Consider the following 24,690-nt stretch of genomic DNA (forward strand, 5'->3'; position numbering starts at 1 on the left):
TTTAGAGATAAATTGCTAATATACAAGCAAATAGATTAAAGGAAAAGTTACAAATAAAACATTTAGAGTGTTCTTTATTTTCACAGTATCAGTTAATATGCTCAATAAAAAAAATTAACCCAAGTATAAAAAGTTGCATAACATGACAATACCTACCCATCTTATACCTGGTACCTAGAACAAATCATTTTGAAATGTTTAGTGCATCATATACACATATTTTTGCATGACTAAACTGATTTAAAAGCGGCAGGGGGAAACACCTTTCAGAGGAAAACCTATTAGTTCACTTTGTAAGTTTTTTTGATGCTTTCCATTAGCAAGAGTGTCAGCAGCTCAAGTAGTAACAAACAATTTGTAACCTGTCTCTCTTCTGCTTTCCAAATTAAGGAAAAGAAGGATATCCATTACAATAATATAATATATTAACTTCCATTATATTTTTAAAATATTTCTAAGGACCACTGCTTCACAACCAGGCTGTTTTATATTTTAAATTACACTACTTAAAAAGCGTGAAATTTCTAAGCACTTTTAAAATTAAGACCATCAGATCATCCTTCCAGCAATGCACAACAGTAATTACTGAAGAAAAATCAATCTCCTGAAACTAACAATTTTTAGCAACTTCTTGAGTATCTGGAATTGAAGATTGTGTCATCTTAATGGAAAAACAGCTGCCTTTATATTTGAAATAACCTAGCTTCATTTTGATTTATGATTTGGTAATGGTAGTCTTAAATTAACAAATCTATTTGTCAGATGTATGCCTATAATTGGAAAGTTGTCTAATCAAATAATGCTTAAGAGTGTGTGTATATACATACACACACATATACATACACATACACATATACATACATACATACATACACACACACACACACACACACACACACACACACACGGGTTTAGAAAGTGAAATGTAAAATTCAGTTAATTGATGACATTACTTATATTACTTGACATAAGATATCTCTACAGGAGTTTTACATAAATATTATTCAATCTTTCGCTTTTCATGATATATAACTGCAAGAAGAAAAGAGTGGCTACTGCCAACTAACAAATCAATAGCACTGAAATAACTGAAAGACGTGGCAATTTTTTCCTTTGGCTTGAACAGCTCTGTGAAGCTATCAACATTTATAAAAGGAACTTATTTTCTTTGTAGAATAAAAGTTAAAGTACCAAAACTCAGTTTTAAAATAATGGTATACAAAACAAAACAAGATACAAATGAAGTGGAATGAAAATAACTCTCTCCCCACCCAAGCGAGACACTGATACAAACAAAATTCATACAAAATTGGCTTTTCTTGAGACACTTGATTCCTGCATTAGACAGCCATGTTCTTAATGCTCTGAATCAAATGAAGTCATCATCTTTTTGGTTTCCTCCATTTTCAGACAGATGTTTCCCTTGCTGCAACACTAAACTTTTCCAATAATCACTCAAAAGTGCAGTAGGTGCTTTGCAGAACAATTATGAAGGCAGATCCTGCTCTGAAGAGCTCATAATCTAACTTCAGATGACACACATCAACAGGAAGGAAGAGGGTAACAGTAAAATCATATGGCTATTTTTTCATTGCAATTCAGCACACTAGAAAGCATATATATATTTAAAATCAAATAGTACATAATTTTCTTAGGTATCTTATTAGAAGAGGATTGTCAGCTTAAATGGGGTAGGGAGCAGCTTGGTGCAATTACATTAAAAATATTAAATGTGAATAAGAAAATGAGAGATTGTTTCTCATTTACAGCATCAAATACATAAATATAATAAAATTTTATGTTATTTTTAGAAACTGCTTTTCTTGCACACATGGGAAAAAAGAAAGTGTAGTCAACATCAAATTGCTGTAAATAGGAATATAAATCCCACTGTGCAATTCCAGAAAACTACCAAGATTGCATCTGATGACTCTTCTGAGCATTACTTAACAATTAGTTTTGCTACTGCAAGCAAAGTATTTCCACCAAGACCAGCTTACTCTTATTAATGAAAGGATGAACACTATACTTAACTGCGTAAAAATAATTAGGGGATTAATTATGATCAGTACAACAATGTGATGTCTCTAGTGGTTTAGTAATACTTCACGACAATACAAAAATTAACACCAGAGACATATGTAGCATTCAGAACACTCACCATTCAGAAGACTGAATAGCCTAAACCCATTTCGAAACTTCGCAATTATAGAATCTGCTATGTGCATTTCATACTTTCACCAACATTATATCATTTTTGGAAAGGACTGCTGATTTCCTATAACAGCACTATTTCAATACTGTGAAACACACAGAATACAAACTGGGAGTGATAGATTGACTTTTGGGTTTGTTAACCTATAGACTATTTGAGAATAAAGCCATTGCTGCATGGAAAAGAGGTGTAAGGAAGGAATTCTGAGGAGTGGGAAAAGCACTAAAAAAGATACCTGATACAGTGAAGGTATCATTTCATAATAAAGACCACATCTGGAGTACAGTAAGAAGGAAATGGGAAATAGTCATATGACTTATAACTTAATATTGCCAGGTGTAAGCTATTTGCTAAAATGAGGACAGAATCATTTCTATTTTATCAAGCAATCCATATGTAGTATTGAGTGGTTAGGAATTTGTTTTTCGAGGTCTTAACCATTCTTTCTCCTGGAACAGCCATTTTTACTCTTGGAGAAAAAGCCTGAATATCAGTACACTTGTGATTTCTTCTGGAAAGCAGCTGGGCATAATATTTTGGATAATTCGCTTCAATGCAAGATAGCAAACAATCATCATAAACATTGTTCCAGGTAACAACCACAGTTAATTCACATAACTCTTTAATGTACGAACAATTGTAAACTCAATTTTAGGGACACAATACAAAGAACAGTAATTCCACCAAAATACATGCAGACATTTTAATTCATGGAATGTGTTGTAATAAAAACTAAAACCAAGTATAATAGACTCATATAATAGTTCATAAGCTGGTTCAATTTTAGACTAGTTTTGGTTTCAGACAACAATGGAAATATCTCAAGATTGGAAGCTATCGTGCTGGACTATTTAAATTTTGACCGAAATAAATTGCCACTGAGAAGAGAAGAGAAACATCCATCAGTTATTTAGCCGCATGATCACAGTTAAATCCTACACAGATGATCTAGCAACATTCCAGCAAGGAGGTAAAATTTGTAACCAACTAATTTACCGTGTTAACAAAATCTTTTTTTTTCTCTCTAGTCCTTAGTATGCTTGTACCCTACAGAGCAGAGTGACAAAATACAGTTACAGATAGTATCTCTCAGTGAAAGAACATTTTGAAAACGCTGATGTTTTTACTGAGTTTTTATTAAAAGATAACAAATAAGCTTTCGTAACAAAAAGCACTACTGCAGGAGTTACGTTAATGGATAGTGTTCTAATATAGATTATGAAGATAATGGGACAAGGAAGAGAGTTTTATTGAACCTTATATCTTATACATCAAAAAGCTTTCAGACATTTTGCTGTTTTACCTGATAATAAGCAGAGAAAACCACCAATGTAAATGCTAGCATTTAGCAATATACCCTCATTTCTAAACATTAAAATACATTGACTATAACTAGAAGTTGAACTAGAAGTTAAAGAATTCTTAAATAAAATCAGGTAAATTCTATTTATTCTGAGCCATAGATTTAATAATATATGAAGAGTAACTTCTATTTTTGTAAATCAAAATATGATTTTCAAAATACGATCTGAATATGATGTATAACTCCTTAAACATAAAATATCTAGATTTACCTTAAAAGAAGTTCTTTGGGTAACTTTTTGTTAATAAGGGCTTCATCATTATTTGAGAAAACCTGAAAAGAGAAACAAAGTAAATTATTATTTAAGAAACCACAATTCATTAAGCCAAGAAGAAAAACAGTATTTTGATTACTTTCCTAACTTGTCCCAGTTTTAAGTTTTTTTTAACTCAACCGATCCTCCAAACTTAGACATCACCACTAGCATTTTATTTAGTACCTAATAACTTAATTTCAGTATTCATCGCATTTCTGACTCTTTACATTTGGTTCTTAAACAATTTTTAGTAGTAGCTGCATAATACTTATGGAGCGATTCTAGAGCTTGTAAACAAGCAAACAAATCACAGTTCCAATTTAAACCTAATGCAGTATTTCAGGAGGTACAAAGTCCAAAAGCAACAAGAATAGACTCCAACAAGCTTCCCACACCACAACAGGAAAAAAAAATGACACATTTCCCTAATTATCATTTCACTGTATAATGGTCAAGCAAGTGTAAGCTGTTCAGCCCAGATACGTGAAGTTACTTAAATCAATGATAGACTAGCCAGTTAATTTATTGCCAAGTCACATTAGAGTATGCAAGACAGTCTGGAATTATTCACTATAACAAGAAACATCCCAAGGGATAACATATACTAGCACAGGGATTCTCAACCTCAAGCCTGCAGAGGGAGCAGGTCCATGAGGCTCTTCCGAGTCCAGAAATTTGGCGGCAGGGGAGAAGTGGCAGCATTAACTGCCACTTCCCTGATGCCAGATTTGCAGACTGTGGGGAGCCCCGTGCACAGCCAGATCCAGGTACAAGCGGATCAGGCTGACACACAGGGTCGTACCTACAGACTGACCTCATGCACTGATCCCACACCACTCATCCAGTTAGCAGGGCCAGGAGGTTGGATGCCACTATACTAGCAGAACAGGAAACTCTATAATTACATCTATCTCAGTATTTCAGCACTACCAGATTTCTTGAAAGGAGAATAAAAAACGAAAAGGTAACAAATCAGGGAAGGATGCAGAAAAACCATAAAAAGATGACAGAAGAGAAGCAACAGCAACTTCACCTTGCATCTAATGAAGCATGAACAGAAACTGTATATCATTGTCCATATCCATAGTTATTATAATATAGTTAATCAATAGTCAAGGAGGAATACTAAGAACAACATCAACAAAGGTCTATAGAGTACAAGTAAATGTTTTCTTTTCTGTCATTTCCTAAAAGGTTAGACAATTAAGTGATTTGAAGGCAACAGTGGACTGGAGAGAGTAAAGTTCACCAGGCAGAGGCAGGTTGTTATGGATTGGATAGCTTTTAGTGCTGAAAAGAAATTTTCTGTAAATGAGGTACCGGAGATAGCCAGAAGTGGCAATAGTACATTCGTAATTTGGGAGTACCTTATCTGCCACCAGTACTGGAAATACCAGAAGTACGGACACTAGCTTCCTTCCAAGTCACCAGCTTGACTGGCAGAAGTGTCTCTGCCAAAGTACCCCAGGTACCCCAAACAACAGAACCCACTTTCAGCCAGCTAAACCCATACTGGGGATAGATGTAGTGATTTTTTCACACCACTAGCTAACAACACACTTTCAGCAAACCTCTGTAATGTAGACAAGTTCTACAGCACTGTCAGCCCCTCCAATATTATTGCCTATGTGCATGCTATGCCCCTGCAGTAAATGAAATAACCTGGATCACATTACTCCCCGTTTATTCACTCGGAACAGGGGTGTCAAACACCCAGCCCATAGCGCTGTGCCATCTGGACAATGGGGCTCCTTGGGAGGCTGCTGTTGAAATCCATGGTATGAATCCCCATTGTGGATGCATACTGGGGGGGTGGGGAGAGGGGAGGAATGACTGACAGCTGTTGTTAACCCCCATGCCTCCTTGACATCACTTGCCCTTCTGCTGCCAGATCTGGTCTGATCCCCACCGAGCTCCACAGTCCAAATCCAGTCCTGGAACTAAATAAGTTTGACATCCCCGATTTAAAGGAACTACCCAAAATTAAAGTCGAAGTAGAGTGGTTCTCAGTGTTTTGGGAAGCAAGGCACTCCTTGGAAAAGGCCAGCTTTTGGCTTTCACTCATCCCTTGACTATGAGAAAATAATGGAGCAATTCCTTTGTTGCACAGAACTCAGAAAGACTACAAACAGAATGTTTTTGACACAATAGATTCCCACTTTCAATGTCTGGGTTTATCTCATGAACTGTGTGTAGGTCTATTTGCATGCCTAACAGTACAAATATTGCATGGCATCCCATGCTATTCTTAAAAAGATCTCATTGTACCCTGATTGAGAATCACTGCCCTCAGGAAGAGACAATCCCTGAGCAGGTCAGCTCCCCAAAGAGCAGTTCAAAAGAGTAATTAAACCAACCAAACATACAGAGAAACTGTCTCTTCTCAAAAATGACTAAGAAAACTTTGAAAAAGAAAACCATTATCTTTACTATAAAGGAAGGAATAACATCTTGAGTGTTTTACATCACAAACTATTTCCTGAGGACCACAGAGCTTCTGTTAGTTGATACTTGCTTTGAGCCTGATCAGTTGCTGATGCATTAAACAATGGTTTAGTATCGTTTTGAATTACTTCTATGAATGGAGCAGTGCCTAAGCTACAATAAAAGTGCTAAAAGAGAGAATGGATACATATCTGACAATGGCTTATAATGAAAACTAGATTAAGATAACTGGTACCTAAGCCACAACAGCAGAGAACATGGAGAAAGCTCATTAAAAATAAATTTGAACACATGGTAAAGCTGCTTGAATAATCACTAAAAATAATACATTCATGAATAACAAGACTGAATGTGGGAGGCAACCTATGACAAATGAGGAGGAAAAGGCTGGAGTATTTAATGCCTTTTCCACCTCAGTCTTCACAGGCAAGGTCGGCTCCCAGACTACTGCACCAGGCAGCACAGTTTGGGGAGAAGGTGAGCAGCCCTCAGTGGTGAAAAAACAGGTTAGGGACCATTTAGGGACCAAAAGCTGGGTGTGTACAAGTCCATGGGACGACATGCAATGCATCTGAGGGTGCTCAGGGTGTTAGCTGATGTGATTGCAAAGCTGCTGGTCATTATTTGAAAACTTATAGTGATTAAGGGAGGTCCTGGATGACTGGAAAAGGGCAAATATAGTGCCCATCTTTAAGAAAGGGAAGAAGGAGGATCCAGGGAACTAAAGACCAGTCAGCCTCACCTCAGTTCCCAAAATAATCATGGAGCACATCCTCAGGGAATCCATTTCTAAGCACTTGATGAATCCATGCTGAAAGTGACCAGGAACAGTCAGCATGGATTCACCAAGGGAAAGTCATGCCTGGCTTTGCAGATGCAGAGAAAGCAGTGGACATGGTATACCTTGACTTTAACAAGGCTTCTGATACAGTCTCCCAAAGCATTCTTGCAAGCAAGTTACGGAAGTATACGTTGGCTGGATGAATGGACTGTCAAGTGGACAGAAAGCTGGCTGGATCATCAGTCTCAATGGGGTGTGATCAATGGCTTGATGTCTAGTCAGCAGCCAGTATCAAGAATACCCCAGGGGTCGGCCCTGGGGCCAGTTGTGTTCAATATATCCATTAACAATCTGGAAGATGGAATGGAGTGCACTCTCAACAAGCCTGCGGATGACACCAAGTTGGGGGGAGTACTATATAGGTGGGAGGGTAGGGCTAGGATTTAGAGTGACCTAGACAAATTGGAGGATTGGGCCAAAAGAAATCTCATTAGGTTCAACAAGGCCAAGTGCAAAGTCCTGCATTTAGGAAGGAAGAATCCCATGCACTGCTACAGGCTTGGGACCAACTGGCTAGCTAAGCAGCAGCCCTGCAGAAAAGGACCTGGGGGTTACAACGGGCAGTAAGATGGATATGAGTCAACACTATGCCCTTGTTGCCAAGAAGGCTAATAGCATACATTAGCAGGATCGTTGCCAGATGATCAAGGGAAGTAATTATTCCCCTCTATTCTGCACTGGTATGGCCACACCTCAAGTACTGTGTCCAGTTTTGTACCCTGCACTAAAAAGGATGTGGACAAGTTGGAGAGCAAATGATAAAACAAGGAGCAATGGTCTCAATTTGCAGCAAGGGAAGTTCTGTTTGGATATTAGGAAAAACTCGTTCATTAGGAGCGTGGTGAAGCACAGGAACGGGTTACTTAGAGAGGTGGTGGAATCTCCATCCTTGGAGGTTTTTAAGGCCCAGCTGAACAAAACTCTAACTGGAATGATCTAGTTGGGGATGGTCCTGCTTTGAGCTGGGGGCTGGACTCCTGAGGTCCCTTCCAACCTTAATTTGCTATGATCTTAGAATTCTAAGGATCTCTTGCATGAACACTTCTTTGAAAAGTGGGACTTTTCAGTCAAGCTGCTGCAATGCCTTAGCCCCCTCAGTTGCTCACACATATTCCTCCTGTGCACTACCTCATTCTGGGTTCTGGCTTCTAATTTAATCTCTTCTGGAACAATATTGCAGATAAACAAGGGACACAGGCTCAGCAAAACAAGCTTTTACCACTATCATTTTACCACTAAAAAGAACTAGAGAATTATAGATATTTGCAAAATAACCAAAGTCCTGTGACATCTTTCTCTATCATGTTCTTATTTATTTCTGAGTGCTAGGTTAAATCAACAGGGCTCCAACTGGCAGTGTGTGGACTGTACCCAGCCTGAGGAATTCATTTACTGCTGTTAGCAGGGTTTCTCAGCTGTCCATCCCACCTCCAGCTTATAATTCCTGTCCCCATCCCTGGGGTTGGGACAACACAACCCAAGGGTCTCATGGAGCCTATGACCAGGGATAAGGCATCAGGAGGCCTGGAGTGCTGTACAGCATAGCACTATGAGGGAATGCCAACTGTGTGGTGCAGCACTGCAGGAAGGCCCACCATGCCAGGAGAGGGGGTAGGCGGCATGCATCTTGTAGCACACGGCCTGCTGCCATTCAAAAGTTGGACAGTCCTGATATCAACATTTCAGGCCAGACAGAGTCCTTTCTGTCTTCTCTTGCTCTGACCCATTCTTCTTGCAGCAGCAATGGATGACACTTCTTTATCAGGAAAGCATGCCGGATTAAATATAATCACTCTCCTTTGGCCTTGTGAGCAAGATTAAAAGGAGCAGTATATCCACCACTAGCTAATGCCAACGTAAAAATCCATTGTTCCACAAAGCCCGACCGGAGTTGAGCCAAGGCAATAATCCTAAATTGCTCCATGACAGCTTTTGAGTCACAGTCCTCTAACTTAGCATCAAATACCTTTATTTGATAGGATTTTTGCTTAGGTAGATGTGATAGCTTTTATTAAACCAGCTGAGTAGTTGGAAAAAAGTTCTTTGCAAGCTTTCAGATACAAGCACCCTTCTCCAGGCACAGGGAGTCTGTTATCAAAGAAGCTTGCCTTTCTTTTATAGGGAAGCTCCTCAGAACAAATCAGGCTAACCTTGCCTTGGACAAAGTATGTGCTCAGCGTGTAACACAAAACAGTGAAGGAATCCAATTGACTCAGACATATTCCACTCTGCAATTTTATGCATATTGGAATTTAGCGAGCACAGAGTAAGGAACTGCAGTAGTCAAAGGCAGTAGATATGGCAGAAACCAGCAGAAGATTAAAAATTTAACTTCAAGGGACATTACTTGGGCACATTTAAAAGATTCAGGGTTTTTCTCCTTTAAAGGGGAAAATCTATTATTTCTCTCTTTAAAGGAGAAAATCCGCATTATAACGAGGGGAAACTTACAGTCTTTTACCCAATTTATCTCATGTATTTAACACTCTTTGGCCTAATCAGTTTGTACACAATCACTTTTATTAATGGCTAACTGTACTTGTCTCACATTTGGTATACAAACATTACTAAAGCACAGTTCTGAGCACGGAGCAGGACAGCTCATATTCAGTTCAGGTATATACCGTATTTTTCGGACCATAAGACGCACTGGACCATAAGACGCACCCCTCCTGGAGCCTCAGTCTCCGCGGCAGCGAGTCCCTCCTTCGGACTCCTGCCCCGTCTGTTCCGGCCGGCCATTTTTATTGCCGGCTCCCGGTCTAAACAAGCGGCGGATGTCCCGCTCGGGCTCCGCCGCCTCCGCGGGCAAGCTCCGCCCCGTCTCCCCGGGACACGGCATAAACAAGCGGCGGGTGTCCCGCTCGGGCTCCGCCGCCTCCGCGGGCAAGCTCCGCCCCGTCTCCCCGGGACACACACCTTCGGACCATAAGACGCACCCTCGTTTTCCCCCCACTTTTGGGGGGAAAAAAGTGCGTTTTATGGTCCGAAAAATACGGTAACTTCATACAGTCAAGAAGAAAATCCTTCCCACAAGGTGTGGGGGGGTTTTGAACACACAAAAGATCTACAACTATACAGAGCACACATGAGGGGACAGAAGTATGATTGCAGAAATCGGTACAATTCATTTCTGGGGTGATTCAGCAGTGGCAGTGACAGTGGCAGCAGTCCCTTGACATAAGGATGCGTCTTCTAGTAGATCAGGAAATCATCAGTGCACCCACATATGACTGAAGAGGCCAATCTAAGATCTGCATGTTTGACTGCAGATATGTCAAACAGTTCCAGGAGTAAGAAGTAGATCCTGGTGATGTCAGGTCACAGCTTTTCTCCTTTGTCTCTTTCATTTATCCACCTCCACAGTGAGGAAAGTTTGCTCAAAATGGTGACTGACTTGTACTTCACAGTGCCACTGGGGACAATTTAGTACTCAAGTCTACCAGGTATTGACGTTTGTATTGCATTTCTTCAGACTGGCCTTCAAGAACACCAATTTTGGATTCTCTTCTTTTGCCCACTTCCAGATTGGTGACCACTGGCAAGCTGGGATGATAGGACCTGTTTTGGGAGCTGGTTGTCAGACATCCTTATGACATGCCCTAGCCAACGGAACTGATACCGTATAGACATGGCTTCAATGCTGGTGGGGTTCAAGCACCTCATGGTGTTCGCTTGAACCAGGGTGCTGGCATTAATTCTTCTGTCCTTCCAACTGATACAGGAGATTTTCCAAAGACATTGCTGGTGGTAGCATTCAAAGGGTTTTTGGTGTTTCTGAGATGCTGTCCAGGCTTCACGCACATCTAACAGGGTGGGATGACAACAATAGCCTGGTAGATAAGAAGTTTGGTTTGTGTCCTGATGTCACGATCATCAAAGACATGATTTTGGAGACATTCAAAGGCAGAACTGGCAGACTTTATTTGGTGTTGACTATCATCATCTATTTTACTTTTTGGGAAAGATGACTACCCAGGTAAGAAAAAATCTCAACGTTTTCCAATGACTGCCCTCTGCCATACATGGGGAATAGTTGGTTGGTAAAGTATCTTAGTTTTCATGAAGTTGACAGCAAATCCAAGCATTTTGTACACTTCACAAAAGCAGCTGAGAGTGGCCTGGAACTCTTCAGCTGAGTGGGCACACATAACCACCAGCATACTGAAGATGAGTAATGGAGGTGTTGGTCATCTTTACAGGTACTTAGACAATACAAACTGAATTGACATGAGGAAAGACCTATTTCCATCACTACAGATGATTCCTCCAGAACAGTAATCAGAATAAATTGGGGAGTTTACATGCCAATTGCCCATACTGTACTTGCACTGTGTTTAACAAATGGCCTTTGTTACAAGACATACCAGGCAGGCACTTCTTAGTGATCTTGAAGAGGAATCGCTACATAGAAACTGAGACAAACTTAAACAGAACAGGATCAGAATGAATTTTTCAAAATTCATTTTGATAATGTTCCAATAAAGAAAGACACTGAGATTTAGAGGAGACATGGTGCTTAAATCTATTTAATCTCCTAAACAGCTGATACTTTCCTAAGTCCACAGATAATGAACAGCAGAAATGCAACAGAACCTGAATTTTTGAACAGACAGTCCAAAACCTGCTCAGCTTCTTGCTGTCGTTTTTTATTTCACAATGCACCACTTTTCTGATTAGCACCTCTATGATCCAGGCGCAGCTAACTGAACAAGCCCTTTGAAATAAAAACTTCAGCAATTAGCTGGCAAGAGACTATGATCCAAACATCTGTCTGCTGTGGCTATATAAGCCCCCAAATATTTCCTAACCTTCATCTTCACAGTGGAGAAGTTAGGAAGCAAACCCTAAAAGGAATCCAGGTTCTACTGTAAAAGGTCCTAAATATTCTTGCCCTAAAAGCATATTAGAGAATTTTCAAAATTGTAAAGAAACTAAAAAAAACACTCTTTTGTATTTGTGCAGCCTAACTGCATGGCACTTGAACTATACCCATAAAACAAAAGACAACAGGTTCCTTAAAGTTCTGACCTCAGTTTCAGCCACTAAAAAATAAAAACCTGCTATACTGAATTTAAGCAAATATGCAGAGATAATAGTCTGACCAGTTATTGATCTACATTTTTTGGATAGTCTGGTTAACCACTAATCAACTCCAATAAAAGTTAGAGCAAGGTATATTTTAAATATTCTAAAGTTTGAAATACAATAGAGAAAATAATATGAAGGAATTACCTTCCCCAACAAGGAGCATATCTAGAGCCTTATATGCACTCTAAACACAAGTATACCGTTGGTAATGAAGGGGGCAACATTACTACAGACGTAGTCTTAGTATAAATCAAGCTGCATCCCTTTATCTAAGAATTGCCTGAAAAAGGCAACAGAAATTTGAAGTCAGCTCCCAGGCAAGTGCTCAATTCCTTCCATGCAAGAGCCCATGAAAGGGCTAGATTCCTTCCATAAAAGGGGTAAATTACAAAGAAAGTTTTACAAATATTTGACCAGGCCTTTTTACCTTTCTGTTCAACCAGAAACATTAAGGAGTCTAACTTAAGCCACAGTCTAGTAATAGATAGTAATAGATACCAGCAAACGAAATCTGGTAGGACCAACATTGTCTAGAATCAAGACAATGAACAAAGTTCTAAAGGAAATTAACTGAAAGCCTGTTTTTTTTTCTTTTAAAGGTGTTACGATGAATTAGTATTGTCAACTAACTTGTAAGTAGTTACACTCATGTAGTACACTTCCCAGAGCAGAATTCAGAACGTAATCTGAGATCCCTGGCAGATGTTAAAGATCTGACATGGCAGGATACATGATTTTAAGGATCTGGGATAAAATTCCTCAGATGTCATCATATATTCAAAACTTTAAAGCAGGGGTCAGCAATGTTTTTGGGCAGAGCGCCAAAAACACCCACAACCTTGACTCGTAAGATGTTAGTGTGCCAGGAACAGACACTGGGGGAGATGTGAGGGCCTGAACCTTGTCTGACAGTGCAGCCCCAGCCCCTTCCCTGATGCACAAGTGCCAAGCAAAATGCCTTTGCGTGCCATGGTCTGGCATGCGTGCGGCGGTTGCCTACTCCCGCTTTAAAGGCTTGCTAGGCAGTACAGCACTGAGGAACTGGTCCCCAGTGTCAGGCTACCCAGTGCAACTTTAAACTTGCCAGTGCCCATGGAGCCTGGCATCAAAAGTCCCTGGCATACGTTACATCTATGCAGCAATTAATGTGTTAATCCTGCCAAAAATTGCAAGGGTGCTAAGATGTACACGCAATTTAAGGTGCCACTAAATAGTAAACTGACTATAAAAATATTCCACATTTGATATAGAACATTTTTAAGGTGGAATTATATGTCACCTTAAATTGAACAAGTGGCATCTCCACACATCAGGACTGACAGGGCTGATGTCCAACAATCAGGCAGTTGTCAGAATCAGCCCTTGACGGCCCCAGGTCTCCAACACACAGTGCCAACAGTCTGGCTGGTACCAGCCTGGGGCAGCCCTGAGACTCCAACTGGGCCTGGGCCCTCCCTACAGGCTCCTGGCAAGGCAGGCTGAGGGGCTCTCCCACCAAGAACTTTAAACTCGTAGACCCAAACTCCCCTGTGCCAGGTAGCCGCAGGTCAAGGGAGACTGCAAGCACCCAGCTCTTAACTTACAAGTGCAAGAGCCCAGAACCATCCTGCATTGGGAAGTAGAAAGGATACAATGTGGATCCAGTCCCCATCCCAAAAAATCAATCTTCCTGCCATAAATGTGTGACCACTGATCAGATCCCATGTTACCATTAAATGGGAATGTGCTAGGGACCAGACTGTGGCCTCCTTTGTACCAAGCTCCCCACACACTGGGAAATGTAAAGGGGCTGTTGTCCAGTCCAACGCTAGAGAGAGTATCTCCCAAGCCTGGCTCACCAAACACACTTTACAACATGCCACATGTTTCAATTAAAGCATAATACAGCCACAAAGATGTGGAACATTAGATGTAAAATGCATCTCTGGTTAGTTTGTCATTTATATTACATTATAAACTGGTTGAACATATGACATGTTACAATTTATCATGCAAGTAACATGTTAATTTAAATCTTTATAAACTATATATACATAATATATTTTATAGTCCTGTATCCTGCCATGCCAGATCTTTAACATCTGCCAGGGACCTCAGATTATGTTTTGAATTCTGCTCTGGGAACAGCAATATACATGTGCCAGGGCACCTTCAGGTGCCTGCCACTTCAAGGGCAGAGGCAGGCAGCTACCAGGTGCTTGATGAGGGCAGCCCTTTGGAACAAGGCATATAAAGGCTGCAATTTGCTGGGGCCAGGGGAAGCAGAAACATTGTTTAGCTGAGCTGCAGCAGTAACAACCTTGGAGGTAAGAGCAGCAGCTTATGGGGATGGTTTGTAGGCATAACCTAAAACTGTACCCTGCCAAGGAAGGTTGGCCTGGTGGGGCTCCTGGTGACGTGGGAGTCCCCAGGAAATGCCTGACCAGTTACCTCCCTGGTGAAAGGTGACGAGGGGGTGCCTTAACCTCAGCCCCCATCTTCAGGTGGGCTGAGGCCACTAGGGAAGTAGTGGGGGCCAGGTAGGTCCACATGTAAGTGCCTGAGCGTAGCAGTGATATGAGGTCCCAGAGGGGGTAATATGGAGAGCACTGGGAGGCCCTGCACTGAGTAGGGCTGAAGTGCAGGTAGGACTAAAAGGCTGTGCATGTGAGGAGGCTGAGTAGGTCTGAAGTCAGAGTAGGCCTGAAGGACAGTCCAAGGGGTGTGCTGAGTAGGGTTGAATGAGCGTAAACTTGAAGGACAGTGCAAGGGCCAGCCCCGTGTGAAGTTGTGCCTGACGAGAGGGTTGGAGCAGAACTAGCCCAGGGTTTGGCATAAGGCCGTCCCACGTAGAGTACGGGAACTTGCAGAAACAGAAGGTTCTATGTGGCAAGGCTAGTATGAGAATAGAGAAGTCTGATGGCCCAAGAGGGTTCAAGGAGGAGCAGGGCAGTGGAGTGTGGCTCAGTAATGAGCAGCATGCCAGAGGCCCCGGTGAGAGAGGGGTGGAGTGGAAGAGGCCTTCTGTGGGGTGCATGTGCATGTACATGGCCCAGCTTTGGACTCAGTTTGCTCCAGTCTCAGACTGGAAGTAATATTAATCTGGATGCCATGTGTGAGGCATGAGCTGCAATGTAGGGGAGGCTGGAGCTGCAGATAGTGGCCCCCTGGCATCGGGGCAGTCTCCTGCATGTACCATCCATATATAGGAACAATAAAGTCATGGCAGTCATGGATTGGGCAGACTGCCCCATAGAGACAGGTGGGTGGGGCTGACATGAGACCCAGTCCCAGGAGTTGCCACCTGTTGCAATATATAAAATTCACGGTGGGGAATAGCAGCTGCCAGGGGTCTAGTAATCTTTATAAACGCATATATTCATGTGAGGTGTCTTCCCTCAGTCATCTTCATATCTTCCAATAATATGAAATGTAAAGGCCAAACTTGTTCAAAAATGTTAATTCTTACTCCAGGTTTGGGGTTCAACTGGACAGCACTGAACTGTGAAAGCCACTGCAATCTTCAGAGCCAGCAGAATATAATTCATTAGCTTTTAATTAGATGGAGGCTTGCAAACTGAAACTTACATTTTCCAAAAAGACCATTCCAAAGAGACCTGTAATTGATTTTAAAATGGCAGTTTTAGCACAGAATTCACATTGCTTAAATGAAAATAAATATGACCAATTTTTACCCATATAGCTTTCTAATATACACCCTTCAAAACAGATGCACAAGGGACATAAATAGCTCACATATACCAGTGACACAACTGTATCTTGCAGCTCTTCAAATCAGGGGTGTCTGACTCATCCAGCCCTACAGACTGAATGGGGGTTGTTGGGCCAGTTTGTAGGCTGAACTAAAACCACGCCCTGCACAGTGCCCGTGGTGCTGGGGTCCTCCTGCACACCACACACAGTACATGCCAGCCCTTGGGTTTGCTGTGTATATAGTGGAGTTGCATCATATGTGCATTTAACTTGCGTGAATTCATCATATGCGTATGCCCCGGAGTGCCGATTGTATGGATTCAGCCTGCAGCTGCCCCCCACAGTGCTGTGCATGGGGCCAAGCAGCTACACTGGGAGCAGCCCTGCTGGGAACCTGTGCATGCTGGCTGGGCAGGAGTTTGGTGCAGGCGGCCCTGGGTGGGAAGTAGGGACTGTACCACCGGGCAAGCCCAAGGGTAATTTTGACTATATGTGAGTTAGATTAGTCGCCTTAAGCACTGACTTTAGAATCTAACCCCCATGTAAGATGCGACTCCACTGTACAGCACATTAGGCCGGCAGGGGGAATGCGCTGCAGGGAACACTGAAGGTCTGTTTGGGGTGCCACATGCAGCCTGCAGCCCAGACACTACACACTACATGCAGTACTGGGTCCAGCCCACACCAGAGACCACATGTGCTCCATGTAAGCCCTGAGCACACGGGACGCCCCATGACAGTGCTTGCTGTATGTGGTCTGTGGAGCTAGACTGGCTGCACACACCATATGCAGCTCAGGGAGTTGGTCTAGCATGCACACTGTATGTCATACCCCATGAGACTGGCTTTGTATGCTGACTGGCATGGCCTGATCCAGATCAGCCCCAAAACCAATGCAAAGGACCAGTCCATCAGGGTGCCACATGTAGTGCACAGCCTAGACCAACCCTCTGTGTCATGTACCTGGCAGGCAGTGCCAGGTCCAACTGCTGCAAATGGGGGTCAGTCCAGAGATGCATAGGCCAGATCATACAGCTGCACAGGCCAGATCCAGCCAGTGGGCCATATACTTAATATCCCTACTTTAAATCAACAGTGGGTACATCTACATGAGATGCTATACTGAGAAGTAGCATAGCTTACTGCACAGTAAGCATATGCACATGTGTACTGTGCAGTAAACCCCACTAATTACAAGTAAACTTGCTACCTGCAAATGCAAGTAGCAAATTTACTTGTGATTTACTAACTAAGCAGTAGGACTTGTATAAATGCCTGAGTGGGAACAAATCTGCAGCTCTGTCCAAATCCCTTGCTCCAGTCAGGGAGCCAGGGCTGGGAGCTCCTCCTGGCAGGGCAGGGATACATTGTCCCTGCCCCAGCAGCAGGCAGCTCCGCCCCCTCCCCAGGCCCGGGGAACAATATCCCAACCCTGGCAAGAAGACAATGGTCTCCTGGCCTGATGCTCCCTGCCAACCCCTGGACTAGCACCCAGGGGGAGCCTAGAGCTGGTGGTAGCAAGCAGGGCCCCAGAAACCAAGAGCAGCTTACCACCATTAGCAGCAAATCTGCTCCCACTTCCCTACATGTAGATGCCTGCCTGGGTGCATTTACTCACAAGCACTTGCAAGTAAAGTGCTCCTGGATCTAATGCATATGTAGACACACCCAGTATCCATTAATTCATTTTTTCCCCCTATTAAATCAAAGGAAGAATCTGTTAATTTCTGACTCATCTTCCAATATTTTAAATTATAAGAGACTTTTCTAAATCATGCCTCGACTTTTATCCCCTTAACAAAGTTTGTATTAAAAAAAAAAGCCCTTTGATTTTTTCCATTTTATGAAACTTAGCTTGATTTTTTTAGTTATATTAATTTGAAGGATTTGAAGGTTGTTAAAGATCATCAAGAAATGTCACTTCAGCAGGTAATCAATTTTGATGATAAACTGCAATCCCTGCTTGATTATGGCTATAAAACCCAATTCCTACCTTTGTTCATAAGGTTCCATTAAAAAGTTTGACTTCTTCCTTTCATCAATAATGATTTTAGTCTATTTAATCCAAATCTTTATAGTCTTGTTCTGATTTTTTTTCTATGTTCACAATTACATGTTCTGTTGAAATAACCTGTTCCAGAAAGAATGTAGAGTAGGATACAAGATACAATCTAGGTTAGCCAGTTGAAGGGGGAAAAAGGTATACAACATTTGTTATGCAAAAATTTATACACTGAAACCTGGGCTCCAAAGGCGTCAACAAGAATGGTCAAGAGTATATCCAAGAAACTTTGTAAGTGCAAGTACAACATGAACACTTGCTATGAGAGGTGCACCAATACATCAGTCCGATATCAGACTGGCACCAAATTAAAGAAAATTCACTGTATTGGACATCGGCTTTTTTTTTTGCCTGATATGGATGATAATTTGGCCAATTTTAAATGCCCTGTGCATGTGCGCAGCTGCAGCACAGCACCTGGGTGGCAAGGAGCACAGCCTGACAGCTTGGAGAGCTGTGTACAGCTAATAAGTCTCTTGTGGTAGAAGGAGAAGGGGGAGGGGAGAAGTGGGTGTAGGGGTAGATCAAGGCCCATATGATAAGGGAGTGAGGGTGGGGCAAGTGCTGCCCAGCCGAGGTGGGGCATAGCACAGGACACAGCCATGGCTCATCTGGGGGCCACAGGGGGACAGCTCCAAGAACTGCACATACCCCAGGAGAGCATGAGGGGCAAGTGTCCCCCCGATCTGCATGGGGCGGGCTGCCACTGCAGGCTGGGCCTACAGCTTCACCGGGTTCTTCCTGGCAGAGAGGATGGGCCAGACTGGGCTTGGGGCAGGCAGCAGCGCTAGGAAAGGGAGGTTGGGAGGGCTATGGCCCCCTCCCAGCATTGCCACTGCCCACCCTAAGCCCAGCCCAGCCCCAGCCTGCCTTCACCCCGTGCACAGATCCAGGGACACCCCCATGCCCTACCACTGTGCACACAGCAGCAAAAGCCACCCTCTCAGCACCTGCCCCCACCCCATGAGCTGCAGCTGGGCAGCCTCTACCCCACCCCCAACCCCACTCCTTCCCTCACCGTGGGGGGCCTCAATCTGCCACCCCACCTTCCACATCCGTTCCATCACAACAGACTTACCAGCCACACACTGCTCTTCAAAGCTGCTCGTCTGTGTATTGGAAATCGGATCAGTACTGGCTCCTTAAAAACTGGCTATCTATTGGTGAACTGCTACTTGCATCCATCTGAAAGGCAATCTCCCCTAGAGTGCTAGTCACACAGACTATATATTCAAATTATCAGGAATAAAAACTGCCTTTTAACAATGTCCAGTTGGCTAAAATAATGCTGCTTGCACATGTTCAGAGATTCATTTCAAGGTGCAATACAATATGGGGAAAAAGGGTCAGAGAACAGGCTTTGTTTTTTTGCAAGCTATCAGTATTGATCTCTAAAACATGGAACTATTCCGAAACATCACTAGCAGGAAATTTGTGGCCCTGAAGACTACCTACTGATCTCACAAAGAGTATCAACATACTATAAGTCAATGGTTTTCAGTCTTCCTAAAGTCACTGAACCCCTTCATATCACTTCTGTCATAGAACCCCTCTCTGCAGGCCACAGGACCTGATGCAGGGTCGGGCAACCCAGCCCAGCAATGACAGCACACAGCCTTCTGGCCATGATTACCCTCAATCTCTCTGCAGAACCCCTGATGATGTGCTGCGGAACCCTAGGGTTCCACAGAACACAGCTTGAAAACCACTGCTATAAATATCAAATACAGCTCTAACTGTATCAGTACCCTGAATGAATCAGGAAAAAGCAACCACAAAATAAAACTAATGGATAATGTGACTTTCTTTGAAATAAACCCATTTTATTGTTAACTCTGGAATAAAAGAATGGTGGTTCAAATTGGCGTAAGTGTTCAATAAGGAAAAAAAGTAATTATTTTGACATGCTCAACTAACCACTGAAATGCATCATAACAAGGTATTATGGAAACAATTTTAGCATAATTCAGTAAGTGATGTATATGAATAAGAAAAATATGCAGCACTATAAGAATACATGTGGAGAGGCACATGGTACTGACCACTGTAGAGGATGAGGCACTAGAAGAGATAGATAACTGACTTACTACTACAAAGGAAATTAACAAAATACAATTTCTGATCATCGTTTTGATTGCAAAAGAAAGAAATAATTAAATCTAAGGAACATGAAGTATCATCCTATAAACACCTATTACAGAGAATGAAGATAAACTGAGTAGCTGGTTGCCTGAGAACCATTATTAGAAAAATCTCATATTAAGTAGTGAAACCTATCTTTGACAGTATGTCACCATGCTTTAAATCTATTACACCTACTTGTATATTACATTGACCTCCCGTCCTTCCTCCAGTATACTCCTCAGGCCAGCTTTATTATATGTAAAGAATGAACATAACTAAGGACAACATACACATCTAGTTAACAGAACTATCAAGAGAATCTGGTTGCTCCAACTTACAGTTAAGAAAACAGCTGGAAAACTGCTATGACAGTTCCATTCTAGTCAAAACTGCTGCAATTTAGAATTAATACAGTTCTTCTAAATCAAGCTAATAGTTGCTATTGGTCACATCTACACATTGCCCTACAGTGATGTTACTGCTCAGTAACTGCCCATACTGCATCATATGTGTGGTTATTTTTAGCAGCTGCTTCACCACAGCAGCGCGCTATAAACAGGGGAGCGCACTGTTATGGCGAAATAGCTGCTGGTCATATATAGACACCTGTAGATGCTATGGTCATTCAGGATCACATGTAGACACACTTGTATATCAGTAGAAGCCTAGCTCCATCCTTCTTTTAAAGAAGTTTCTGCATTTAATGATCCTATACTATGTAAGACTAACTGTAAAGGTATCTGTAACCCCAAATTATTTTTCCTAGGAAAATTATACTATTTCCTTTGCCTGTTTTGATAGAGCAATTACTTTCCCTACATTAAAACAGGGAGCTACGTAGTCAAAAAAATTTCCATCTTCATCTTTATGGCTCGCTCAATTTTAAACTATGTATATCTGAAAGAATGGAAGGAAACAACAACCTTAGCTGTTATAAACATAATAAGGAGAATGCCTCGAGTTCAAAACTTCACTGTGAACACTAGTAGATAAAATATATCTCCCTTTCCTTATATTATAAAAAGGGGGAAGGAAGTGGGGAAGCAAGTCCATTCTATTAGGTTTCAATCAGTAGTTTTGTAATCAGCATCATATTTCTAGCATTTACCAGATTTCACCTGTGAACTGATATTGTCTGTCCACTTTTCTTTGGAAATTGCACATTGGATGGAATGAGAATGCAAAAAATAGTCTGATAAGGGAAATCCCTCACCATGGTCTTCAAATAAGTGTCTGTAACAGGAACACAGGACATTCATGTATCCCATCAAGTTCATTTATAAAATGTTAGCATTTTATTTTTAGAGCCTTCTAGTTTTCCGTTACTGCAGAACATAGGCTGTATATACAAGAGTGTTTTTGGAGCTATTCTACCAATGTAGTTCCACAAATACAAGTGATGATGAAAACACTAACTGTAGAGAGAGCAAGCTGGATTAGTGCCATCAGTTCATCTAATGCTGCTCTCAGTAAAACTACGTAAAACGATGGTAAAAAGAAAAGGCAGTAAGCAGTGTAGAGTTCCATGTTAGGGACTAAATCAGAGGTGCATAAGCTTCCATAAGCAACAGCTTACTTCATCAGGACACGTGATTCCTGCCTGGTGCTAGTGCTTGGAGATTTCCAAACTAGGAAACCTTTCTTTCTCCAAACCCAACATGCTGGTAATGTTAGAGCAGTGGTTCTTAACCTTTTTCATACCAGAATCCATTTTTAAAGTGTGCTGATTCATTTAAGTTTATTCACGACCCTTTCATATATGCTTGGGACCCACTTTTGGGTTGTGACCCATGGGTTCAGGAACATCCTTATAGAGGACCTAGGTCTGCAAGGGACAGAAATCTGCCCGATCTAACCCCAACTGCTTTTAATTTGTCTTGTATTTCTGTGGGAGGGAGACGCATGTGGAGCCCATGGACCCAAGGCCGTAAGAGGGAGGCAAAGGCTGCACCTGAGAGTATCAGGAGACTGCTGAGAAAGAGAAACCCCCACAACCCCCCTTTTCCTCCTCTCAGACCCCCCCACACCCTTTGCAAACACCTGAACCTCTTAAACACCCCTGCAAGCACCCACCCCATGCACTTCACCCCCAATACCCATTCGCCACACCCACACGCCTAATGAAGCTCCCCTCCCCCCTCAGCAACAGCCGCCGCCGCCTGCTCTTCCCCGCCCCTCCCCCCGCGGGGCCGAAGCGAGGCCCCTGAGGGTGCAAACCCTGCGCCGCCTCTCCCCTCCCCCTCCCGCGCGCTGCAACAGCACCAACCGCCGCATGCCCACCCCGCGGGGCCCGGCGGGGTGCGGGGGAGCGGGGAGCAGCCCGGCCCCTGAGCGAGCGGGCGGGGCGGGGTGCAGCGCACTCACCATGGCAAACGCGCTGCGGCGAGACCGGTTGTCCTGGTGACGCCGAGCCCCGAGTCACCGCCAGGTGCCGCGTCTGCGCGCGCAACTAGCGCCGAGCCGGAGGAGGCGGGCCGAGTGAGGTGAGGAATCACGTGATCACCAACGCCCTGCGGCTTCGGGCGGCCTCACGTGACCCGAAGGAGGGGAGGAGGCGGGGTCCGGAATTGAGAGCGTCGTGGGGTTGTGGGTAGAACCTTGGCCGGGGGGGGGAGGGGGGTTTTCCGAGTTGAAAAAATGGTTTCTCCTTGTCAGAGTGGCTCCAGCCAGGGCAGCCCACTGCCCCCGCTCCCTTGTCACCTCCCTGCAGCCACTGGCTCCTCCTCCTGCACATGGGTGGGGGGCATTTAGAGTGCAGCCTCTGCCTGTCCTCGAAAGATGGAAAACCTCAGCAGGCTTTACTGTCTCATCTCATGCATGCTTCCTCAGCCTGACCAAGGGCGTTTGTGCCCAAAAGCTTGCAACCAAGACTTTTTTTCCATCTATTTGAGTTGGTCTAATAAAAGCAATCAGATTTTCCCAAAGAACCTTGTCATCTAATGGAGACATTCAGCTAGGTCTCCAAAAGGCCTTGATAAACAGTCACATGAGGTCTCTGGTTGAGGTGCCTGCACTTTCACAAGTCAAAGAAAAGCTTGCACTGCATACAGCTCTCCCGTTTCCCTAGGTAACAGGCTTAACTGTCTCTGAAAGCTTTTGTAAAAATAAATACTTTTAGGAAGCCTAAATGTCCAATTATAACAAGGCCTGGCTGAGAAGCAAGCATTCCGTCTGCAAAAAAAAAAAAATACTGAGGTTTAGATATTGCAGTTGTCAAAAAGTTCCCAACCAGCTCTAAATATAGCATCCTTTCTGTACAGCTCAGATTTTTAGACAGCCTGCCATGCTTTTTGTGTTGCAGGTATTATGAGAAACAGATAGGTCATTAAAAAAAGAAAAAAAAGTCTATACTGTTAAAGTTAATAGCTTGACTTTTTAGCTCTGAGCTGATATGAAAATAAAAATGTTAGGGAAAAAATGCCCTTAATTGGGAGGTTGTCGACATGTAAAAGGGCAGTTAGAACTAGAGGGTAGGCAAAGAGATGGAGAGAGTCTTGTCACGTGTGTCAGTATGTGTGTGTGTGTGTGTGTGCACGCGCGCACATGCATGCATGCATGTGTGTCTGTGTCTATGTGATGGGGGTAACATGCCTATCAGGCAACTTCAGCTGGAGGCTTCTTGCTTCTCGGAAGCTCTGGACCCCTCTTAAAACAATGCCCCAGGATGCCAGCTGCATGGAGCTAACTGCACAGCAGCTCCCACTGCAAAAAGTAGACTCAAATTACAGCCAGCTGGCTGCTCTTCTGCTGGAGAGGCAGGAAACTCACCTAATTCGTGTAGTCAAGCTTTCATCCATTGGCCTGACTGATCACTCCAACACCCAGCTTTCATGCAGGGACAGGGTGGAATTCCCTGTTCACATTCTGGTTTCAAACCCAGCAGGCTTCCGTTTCTGCAGGGCAAAGATTGCTGAAGGGGTCCTGCTCTGTATCAGTTTCTTGGTGGGGTGTGAAGGGAAGCTTTGATTTTGGAGCTCTCCCTGACTGCAAGTTTCACAGTTGACCTGAATCAATCATCCCTTTTTGGACAGGTTTCTTCAGGTGAAAGAAACTCCAGCAGGGTGACATTGTTTCCGTACCTCACATTGTGAAGCTTGGTGCACAGTAGAAAGCAGAGCCAGCCAGCTGTGTGCCAAATGAAAATACACTGTACAGCTATACTGTGTACAAGATACCACTAAGTAAATCAATAATGTTAGCATTGTCAGCAAGTATTATAGTATTCACCATTCTGACTGAAAGCAGCTAGGGGAGGATGTTTTGTTTCTTCAGCGTTTTCTTGTGTTGCAGTTCAAGTAACGATTGCTCATCTGAAACTAATATTTTATGTGTAATTTAATCATTCTTGGCCCTCTGCTTCCCAAAATTTACATACCACAGATTGGAAATCCCCTGGTAAATAGCCCTGAGAAGTGTCAGCTGCTATGGTCAACTTCTCAATGAAGTGAAAAGTCAGACACCCATGATCATTTGGATGTCATCATAACTTACTATTTTGTTTCTCCTATAAGTAAGGACAGAAACATTTCTGCATAATTTACTGAGTGACATCTCATAGCCTGAAAAGTGCACAAGAATATTGTGGGGAATATTCTAAGAT

At 42.9% G+C, this 24,690-nt stretch overlaps 1 protein-coding gene across 2 annotated transcripts in view; it reads right to left on the reverse strand.

Moving 5' to 3' along the window:
* Positions 1–22,599, reverse strand: part of FBXL2 (F-box and leucine rich repeat protein 2) — an 85,536-nt gene extending 62,937 nt beyond the window's left edge. The window contains exons 1-4 of one of the 2 annotated variants that reach the window (XM_090050342.1): positions 22,455–22,592; positions 17,898–18,035; positions 15,779–15,807; positions 3,790–3,851 (exon numbers count right to left, since the gene is read on the reverse strand). In XM_090050342.1, the coding sequence (XP_089906468.1) occupies positions 3,790–3,851; positions 15,779–15,807; positions 17,898–17,907 (101 nt within the window). In that variant the 5' untranslated portion in view covers positions 17,908–18,035; positions 22,455–22,592. Of the gene's footprint in view, positions 1–3,789; positions 3,852–15,778; positions 15,808–17,897; positions 18,036–22,454 lie in introns of both variants that reach the window. The other variant, XM_090050343.1, reaches the window with a different exon arrangement.
* Positions 22,600–24,690: the final 2,091 nt, after the last annotated feature.

The sequence above is a fragment of the Crocodylus siamensis genome, chromosome 5 (genome assembly GCF_052110815.1).
Source record: "Crocodylus siamensis isolate JL-2025a chromosome 5, ASM5211081v1, whole genome shotgun sequence".
NCBI classification, from domain to species: domain Eukaryota; kingdom Metazoa; phylum Chordata; order Crocodylia; family Crocodylidae; genus Crocodylus; species Crocodylus siamensis.